At 31.4% G+C, this 9,171-nt stretch overlaps 1 protein-coding gene across 10 annotated transcripts; it reads right to left on the bottom strand.

The window, feature by feature from the left end:
• Positions 1-226: 226 nt before the first annotated feature.
• Positions 227-5,683, bottom strand: LOC145043807 (uncharacterized). Of its 10 annotated transcripts, none has more exons than XM_078992561.1 (6): positions 5,114-5,683; positions 4,920-5,042; positions 4,069-4,097; positions 3,688-3,789; positions 3,326-3,455; positions 227-429 (listed from the first exon to the last, which is right to left on the bottom strand). In XM_078992561.1, exons 2-6 carry the CDS (start codon positions 4,933-4,935, stop codon positions 353-355), a joined length of 354 nt encoding a protein of 117 aa, XP_078848687.1. In that variant the 5' UTR covers positions 4,936-5,042; positions 5,114-5,683; the 3' UTR covers positions 227-352. The 10 variants fall into 10 exon arrangements, 4 of the variants coding, with proteins under 4 accessions (XP_078848687.1, XP_078848688.1, XP_078848686.1 ...); XR_013681156.1 differs by lacking the exon at positions 227-429 and adding an exon at positions 4,187-4,273 and having other exon boundaries at positions 3,124-3,578; XM_078992562.1 differs by lacking the exon at positions 4,069-4,097 and having other exon boundaries at positions 229-429; positions 4,910-5,042.
• Positions 5,684-9,171: the final 3,488 nt, after the last annotated feature.

Raw genomic sequence — 9,171 nt, 5'->3', positions numbered from 1 at the left:
TATGAGCTAAAAACAAAGATTTTTAATAGGTTAAGAATTAAATAAAGAAGCCGTTTTATAAAATTAGGGTTTTATAAAAAAAAATTAAGAGAAACTAGGGAAGAATCCCTCGTTCCGGGTGTTGGAATTGCGGGTGTTGACGGGCATTTTATAGTCTTTTATTAAAATCAGAAAATAGAAACAAACTTACAATGCTTTACATATATTGGATCTAATTTTTTTCATGTTGCTATAACAAAATTTAGTGTTACATGTTTGTAATTTAACAAAGAATCAAATTACAATGCTCTATATGATATACATGGTATTTCTAAAAATACAATGCTATACCTATGAAAATGCTCAAGTAAATTTAAAGAAAAGTATAATGTCTTATCTTGTTGATAATACCAATGTGTTGAGCACATCCATTGCTTTCATTTAAGCTCCCTACACAAAAAATAAATCTTATTGAATCTGTCACCACTTGTCTGCATATAACTATAAATAAAAAAATGGAAAGTAGATAAACCTTTAAACACTCATTTTCTTTAGAGTATTTAGGGTTATATTAAAAAGGTGAAATGCAAATCAGAAAGGCAGTATCATGTAGACTTCAGCTTAATAAGTTAAGATGTAATCTTCTAAAACAACAATGTCCACTTATGGATGATATTAAAATTCAGATCCCATCATTTCATACAGACTAACCAAACATGATCATAGAATGTGTGACAACCCGAAGTTTGTTTTATTGCCGTAACTCGTTTCCGTCCATAAAACTCGTCTTCAGCAAATTGTTCCGATTTCATTATTGGATTAAGTCATTTAATTTAAGACTTTTATTATGATCTCATAAGTATCCAAACCCGTTAGAAACACATGAAAACGCCCCAAATTATGATTTGGAAAAATTTTAGTTTTATTTCGTCGGGTTATAAACAATTAAATCGGGTACGACCAAAAGCCCAATCTAACATCAGTATCGGGTAGATTTCCATCGAGCCTCAAACTCAAACCATTTTTAAAGTTGAGTGAGCCTCATTTGAAGCTTTTTCACTCTCTCTCTCTCTCTACTCTCTCTCCTTAAATCCAAGTTCTTGATCCAAAAACCATCCAATTCAAGCTCCAAATTGGTAAGATAACTATCCTAGCTCATAGATTAACATCTTTAGGCTTCAAATTCGTATTTAGATTATGAAATAGGAGCATAATCATGTGTTTATGGCCCTGGAACAGCCTTAGGCCGCAAACACATACAAATGGGGTTTTTGAGCCGTAAAACCCTACCAAACCACCTTTAGAGCTTAGATATGACTTAGGTACTTTCAAGACTAGACTTGATCACCAAAACCATAACATTTGAATGGTAAACATGATTTTACTGCCCAAGAACATGCTTGGGCCGTAAACACCCTTTCATAGGCCGTAAACACCTTCTAAGGTGTGAAGATGCCCCTTAAGCACCTCCTAAGCCTTGGAATAATTTCTAGAACCATCCACAAGTATGTTAGCAACCTTAATCATCAAGAAAACTACCCCGTTAGGAGTTCACAGCCTTAAACCCCCCAAGGATGGCTTCCTAGGCCGTAAACTCCTATACATGGGTCAAATGGTGCCTTAACTTCATCCTCTGACTTGTATATTGAGCTAGAAACACTTGTGATTCACCTAGGACCACCAAAACACACTTTGAATGGGTACATAAGAGTTTACGGCCATAAAATCCTATTTTAGTGCCATAAAATTCTCAAATGGTCCTTATGTTATTCAAGTTCCACTCTAATGCCTTAAAACCAAGCCTAGCATTACCCCACAAGAGTTGTAAGACCATTAGGCACCCAAGAACACCCCCACCATGAGTTTACGGCCGTAAACTCATTGAGAGTTGTTCATTAGGCCGAAACCTCCATTAGGAGTTTACTCTTGAAGAGAAAACTCCATATTCAAGCCATACACACCCTTAGATGCTACCCGGGTCACTCCAAACACTTGTATTGAAGTGTTTTCGCGTGTCGAAGTGTTTATTCATATTTGATTAGTAGTTCAGGGTCTAATTAGATACAAATTTGTATCTCTTCATATTACATAGGAACCTCGCGTGTTCTCAAACCCCGAACTAACACTTAGCATCCAATCGATACATTTCTCGATTGGTGAGTTCATACCACTACTCCTTTTTCAGTGTTTTTCAAATGTTTTCAGGGGGAATACAAGCAAAATTACAAGGAAATCTTGTACTCAAACTTACTATTTTAGTTCAAATGTTCATATTCTGTATGCTTTTAATATCGAAAACCGTATTAACCAACAATTTGACTCGTAGGGTTAGCTTTCAAACTAATTGTAGATTTCGTTATAAAATGTTATAATCTATGTTTCATTCTATAATTTTACGAAAGATTCATGTAATCATTAAACTAAGGTTACTACTAATAAAATACGCCTCTGGATAGTACCAGAACTTCGAAAGTACAGCTAGGGCATGCCTTTGGATGGCACCAAGACTTCGGAAACACAACTAGTGTACACCTTGAGTGTCACCAGAGTTTCGGAAATAATTCGAAAGTACGCCTTTGGATATCGACAGAGTTTCGAAAACATATGCCTTTGGATGTCGACAGAGCTTTGGAAATACGTCTAAAACACGTCTTTGGATGTCACCAGAACTTCGAATATACAACTAGTGTACGTCTCTGAGTGTCTCCAAAGATTCGAAATTTTGAATAAGTATTGTAGATATTTGACATTCGTGTATAGGATAACCAGGCCTTAGAATACTTATCTAATACTACAAGTATGATAGATACTAATACATTGCATTCCGAACCAAGAAACGAACCACGACTTTTAGGAAAATAAGGGTTTTTCCTAAAATTACAAACTGTTCATAACCAAACTGTAGAATAAACGAATAACTAAACTTACATATAAGAAAATATGGGATTTTCTTGGATTACAAACTATTCCTAACTTGATTGTGTAACAATCGGATAACCAAACTTAACTTGACTGTGTAACAAACGAATAACTAAACTTTGCTTTTAAGAAAATATGGGATTTTCTTGGATAACGACTTTTTTTCAGAAAAACCAAAGGAAACTTGTCCTCTTACGAAAATAAACCGCTTATGAACTCACCAGCTTTATGTTGATTTTCAAACTGCTTGTATTCTCAGGTTCACATTAGACAGGTACACAGCGATCTTTTGGAGAAGTCGGAACGTATACAAGACTCGTCTTAACTTTTTTTTCATATGATATATATGTATAACACTTGTAGCACTTTGTTTTCAAACAATGTAAAAATTTCTATGTAATGTAATGGTTGTGTTTACTACGCTTACTATGTACATTGGTTGCGATACTAAATGACGTCCTCCGCCCCGGAACGTTTCCGCCATCGTTTTCAGGGTGTGACAGAATGTAATGACTTATTTCATTACCCAGGTTATTCCATTCCACTCCTTCATCATCCTATTTCACACAACCAAACAAATTATAATTATCTATTCGTCAAATTAAAGAATGCTTACATCATAAAGAAGATAGCAGACAAATCCAGTGAGGGCATACACAATACCTAAGTGAATCCATAACCTTCAAAAGTTCCAAATAATGTGATCAGAGTTAAATGTAATAGTTAACTGGTGAAGAATCAATATGGTAAAGTAATAAAAATCACTTTTTGGATCTATCAACTATATACCTTTGATTTGGTCAACCATGTGTGTGTGAGACTCACAAAGTCTTTGCATACTTTTAACCCGTCTTGAGTTTCAAGAGAGTTTTCTATAATCTTATCAGGTCCCTAGATATTAACAAGTTAAACTATGATAAGTCACATGAAAATATTAAAAATCAAAAACTCAATAAAAAATAAAAAATGTTATATTATATATGACGCCAACCGTGAAGGATAAATGACCATTTTACCATTGTCTATAGATATTCTGGTAAATAACAACTAACTGTTTTAATTTATAATCATGATAAATCATAGTTTATTTTCTATAAATAACAATACAAATTAGAATATAATTTTTTTAAAAGATCATCTTGTTGCCTCAAATCCCCCATGTAGCAATACCTTGATGCCCTTACACCACCAACTGGGCCCTACAAATCAATTAAAAAAAGATTTTATTATTTTTTTTATAAATTATAGCCCATGAAATCTGTTAATAATTATAAAAAATGTTTAAAACCTGGGCCTGACAAAGTCCAAACTCAAGAAGAAGTTAATTTTTTCTAGAAGCAAAACATTGGCTTGTGTAAATGTTTCCAAAAATACCCTTCAAGTTAGAAATTTATAAGATTCACAAAAGGGGTTTTAAAAAGTTAAACCACCTGAAATAGGAACAATACAAATAGAATTTTCAAATATTCGATATTTTTGTGTAAATGTTTCCAAAAATACCCTTCAAGTTAGAAAATAAAACTTACACCGACAGGGCCTTCAATCCTCATCAAGAGTACTTTACAAATGTTCTTCAATTATTAACAAACAAAAAACAATCCAATCCCTCTTTGATTTAATACCTTTTTAACCCACCAAAATATGAAAATAGCACCAACAGAAGGAAAAGATGTATGATACTAATGAGTTAAGAGATTTATTGAACCTTTAAAGTACATTTACAATGATAATAAATTTTACTAAAAAACATTCCTTGTTATCAGTTGATAGCATCATAATAAACAACTTGATTCACTATCATTATAAAACGAAAAGAAGACATGATTTTAGATTGAAAGGGTAGGAATGGCAAACTTATTCTTCCATGACATCCCCTTATACTTGAACGACTACAACCAAGTCCTTAAGTGTTGTAATCTTTGGTGACAAAAAATCAGTAAACACAAAGTAGATCATCAAAATAAAACAAAGATATAAAAATGAAAAAAAAAATTCAGAATATGGTGACTACATGTTTATACCCTCTGGAAATTTCATCTTCGTTTCCCATAATCCTTCCCTTTTAGGGACGCTACCGCACGTTATTAACCAATGTAAATAGTTACTTCTACTTTCACTGCCTTTATTGTGAGTGCCATTTGTTGCTGATTAGGACCAAAGAACCAATAATCGATCATACTGTAGGTAAAAATCGGGAAAAGATGGATTAATTTACCTTGTATATGTCGAAGGATTGTGAAAGTTGTCTCCTTCTGATACGGTCGAAATGTCGAAACCCCAAAATATTCTTGTTAACATACATCACCAAAGAAACACAACCTAATTAGGTGTGTGTTTATCGATCACGTGTAAAGTTTGCAATATGAATAAGACGACATCAAGAAGGGGGTTTTAGGGTTTTCATGTAACCAAAATGATGGTAAAGAAAACACGAAGTAGAAGTTCAGAACTTAAGGTTGCTAGGTGGGATAAGGTTTTCTTAAACTAAACTTGGCTATTGAGGTTGCTTTCGTCTTTGATTTGTTGGTGAACATAAATGGATTTATGCAGAATCGGGTTGGGCGGTGTCGCTATGGTCGAAATTGAAGAAGGTTATTATCGGTCCAAATGAAAAATAGAGGGAAGATGAAGTGAACGATGGAAGGATGGAGAAGTTGTACGCCAGAGAACAATATAGATCGGTGGTCATCTGCTATCGGTTTCTGATTTGAAGCAGTGACAGGTGTACGTTTGTAATTGGAAGCAGAGAGAGGTGGGAGCAGAATATAACACATAGTAAGTAGAACCTAACATGTTGCAATTACATATAGTGGTTGTGACCTTTGGATAAATAAATAGAATAATATATAATTGGATAAATACATGGAATAAATAAAAAATAGACAGAAAATAAATTAAAAAAATATAGTCACTCATAGAGAAGTATTGTTCCCTTAGGGGTTTAGAATTAATCGATATATATATATATATATATATATATATATATATATATATATATATATATATATATATATATATATATATATATATATATATATATATATATATATATATATATATATATATATATATATATATATATATATATATATATATATATATATATAAAGATTTAATTATGAGAGAAAAGACCCATCTCATACTGAAAAAAAATCATCCACCACATCTCATGCTCCCTTTTCCCTAAGTCTTTCAATCATTTTATCTTCTGTTACACTCTAACTTCCCTTCACTCTCACTCACTCACTCACGCTCTCTCTCTCTCTCCCTCTCTCCACTCTTAACCACACTCAAACTCTCTGTTTCTCTCTCAAAACCATGAAATTATCCAGCCAAGAACATCTGCCAACCTTCAAATCTTCATCTTTAGGGTTGTTCTTCAAGGTAATCATGAAAATCCTTCATCTTCCTTCACTTTATTTCTTCTTTTAAAGGTTTTTCTTGCACTTCTCCATGTTCTACACCATTCTTTATGAACATCATGAACATATCCATGAATTTCAATTTTGATGAGGATGGTGGTAGGGTTTCACCATAGAACAACATACATGTTGTTTGATGGTGAAATCAAAGGACCAAAACCTATGTCAAACCCTAAAATATAAATTTTTACAAGTTTTAAAGATTCATCTACCTTACACATTCAAGTTTTCCCTTTGAAAACATCACTATGAATAAAATATGTGCATGCATGGTCTTGAAACCGTGATGCATGTGATGAACATCAAGATAAAGAGCTTGATGATCAAAATACATTGTTAATAGTGCTTGTAAATGATTTTATTCATAAAAAATCTTGATATCCTTTTCTATTCGAAATAAAATTTCCTCAGATTCTCAGTAAGATGATATGAGGATCCCGAAAATCCCAAGAGTTTTTATCATTTAATAATTTATTAAAATTGTTACAAGAATACAAGGCCATAAATCATTTAAAATACTTTATGAGGTCTATAAATCCTAAGGAAATTGGTAGATGACCCCTAAAGTAAATAATGACATCTGAGTAAGTTTCATCGATTTTGGTTACAGTTTGGTATGGTTTTGAGTTTTTTTTTTAAATCAAATAAATCATAAAACCACTTTAGGAAATGTGAAAAGGATATTTAAGATTTTTCACAGATCTTACCTCATGTGGAATACAGGGGAAAAATATTTTCAGAATTTTTCATAATGCATACCTATTTTACCCTATTTTTGTATTTATAATCGACCAATAATGATAAAAATATTTATACTCATCAAACATTAATGAAAACTTACCAAAAGACTTTATAATATATTAGAACTCTAAATTAAAATTTGGATGATTTTTCTATTCAATATGCAGTTTTCTTCTATTTTCTAAGAATAAATACACTTAAATACACAAAATCGGATTGCATTATATATAAATCACCATTGGTATTTTTGTCGGATTATGTAGATTGTAAGTGAAGTTTAATTTTTTTTTTGGTAATTTACTTTAACTATTTGATAATTATTCACCAATTAATGATTATTGAAGAGAATAAAACAAAGAAAAATAGCAAGACGAGTTGAAAAATATATTTTTATATTTTTGACAACTTCAATATGCATAATAATAAAGTTACAAAAAGTTTGGGCAATTTTCGAAATGGTTTTCTATTTATTTCCATTTTTGTTGGAATAAATAAACAAAAATCATAAAATCGGGTGAAACTGTTTAGAAACTCATTTTTATATTTTTTTTTCCAGCTTAAGTATGTTTAATAGCAGTATTATAAAAAGTTTGGGAATTTTTATCATTTGGATGCTAGTTTTCAGGAATTTATATTTTTTTGATGACTTAAAATTTTGGAAAAAAAATTAATTTCATCAAAAGTTAAAGGGAAAATTTCTAGAAGACCTCTACTATATTTGGAAGGAAAATGTAAAATTTGATGAATGTTGGAAACTGTTTGATAATTTGTTTGGATTTTTAAGAGTTTAAAACACCTTTAAATATGTTGAAATACGCTCAATTAATATTACAAAATACCTGGAAAATAATATACAGAATTATCTTAATCACATGAGTTATAAAATATCACCATTTCAGAAAAATTGTTACTCATTTAATATAAAACCAATATTAGAACAAAAATTTGGAATTTCTCTTTATGTAGAATTTAGTATATTAGCATTAGATTTCGACATAGAAACTCACTAGCATGTGTTTCATGTCGTACGATCCTGGTAGTAAGGGAATTGGTGTATTCCGAGGCACCAGTTGTAGCTACTTGAAACATTGTGAGTATTCACACCTTCCCCCTATTTTTGATTTTTTTTTATGTTTTGGGGTGGAAAAGAATGTCTAATGTATTTATATTGAATTGTATCAAACTTGATTGCTATATTTTGCTATATTTTGTTGTGTATGTGTATGTTATTGTTAAAACATGAGGCCTTATCTTCTTAAGTCCCTTTCACTTTACTCCAACCATTAACTATTTGAGCCAATGGTCATTATGAATAGCTATTAGGATTTGACAGCTCTTCACTCGCCCGATTGCTTGAGTGCACGATACGATATTCATAATGGAACGGTAAGCATAGATCTTGATAGGGCATCAGTCATAGACTTGGTTGTGAACTCATTGTTTATTCATATACATATAAACTTGTTTATTAACTATAGCAATGAACTTTGTTTCTCATTATAGCAATAGACTTTTTTTCTCATTATAGCAATGTACTTGTACTTATGGAAAGTGTTATACTAAATCTTGATTTTGTAAACTTGTGAACTCACCAACTATATTCATAGTTGACTCTCGTTTTACATGCTTTTTCAGGAAATAATTAGTAAGTAGGTATAAAGATTCATCATCATAAAGCATGTTGCATCATGTGGAAGTTATTTTATGAAGTTATCTTTTGAATAATGTCATTTGGAAAACTTGTATTTTGTTTTGTTTGAATTTTAGGTTGTAAACTTTTAACTACTACTATGGTGATGTATCTTTATCTTTCGCAATGAAATCTTTATCGCTGTCATATCTTGCGTTTTCGCGTTAGCGGGGTCCAACATATATGATGTTCGTAAACCTTAATGGCTTCCATGACTATTCCAACATGTCAATATTTTGTTGATTCAATCTAATTCCATGAAAGGGAAGTTTATTATGTTCAAGATTTAAAAATTCAATCAAGAATTTGTTTAAGATTTTTCAACCATAGTAATTATTCTACAGCTTTAAGGATGATTGTTGTCTTTCTTATACATTCTTTTTCATATGGAGCTCTTATTGTATTCAAATACATTCATCA

The sequence above is a fragment of the Lactuca saligna genome, chromosome 4 (assembly GCF_052625555.1).
Source record: "Lactuca saligna cultivar CGN05327 chromosome 4, ASM5262555v1, whole genome shotgun sequence".
Lineage (NCBI taxonomy): Eukaryota > Viridiplantae > Streptophyta > Magnoliopsida > Asterales > Asteraceae > Lactuca > Lactuca saligna.
The sequence above is the reverse complement of the archived record's forward strand: the minus strand, read 5'-3'. Positions and strand labels throughout refer to the sequence as shown.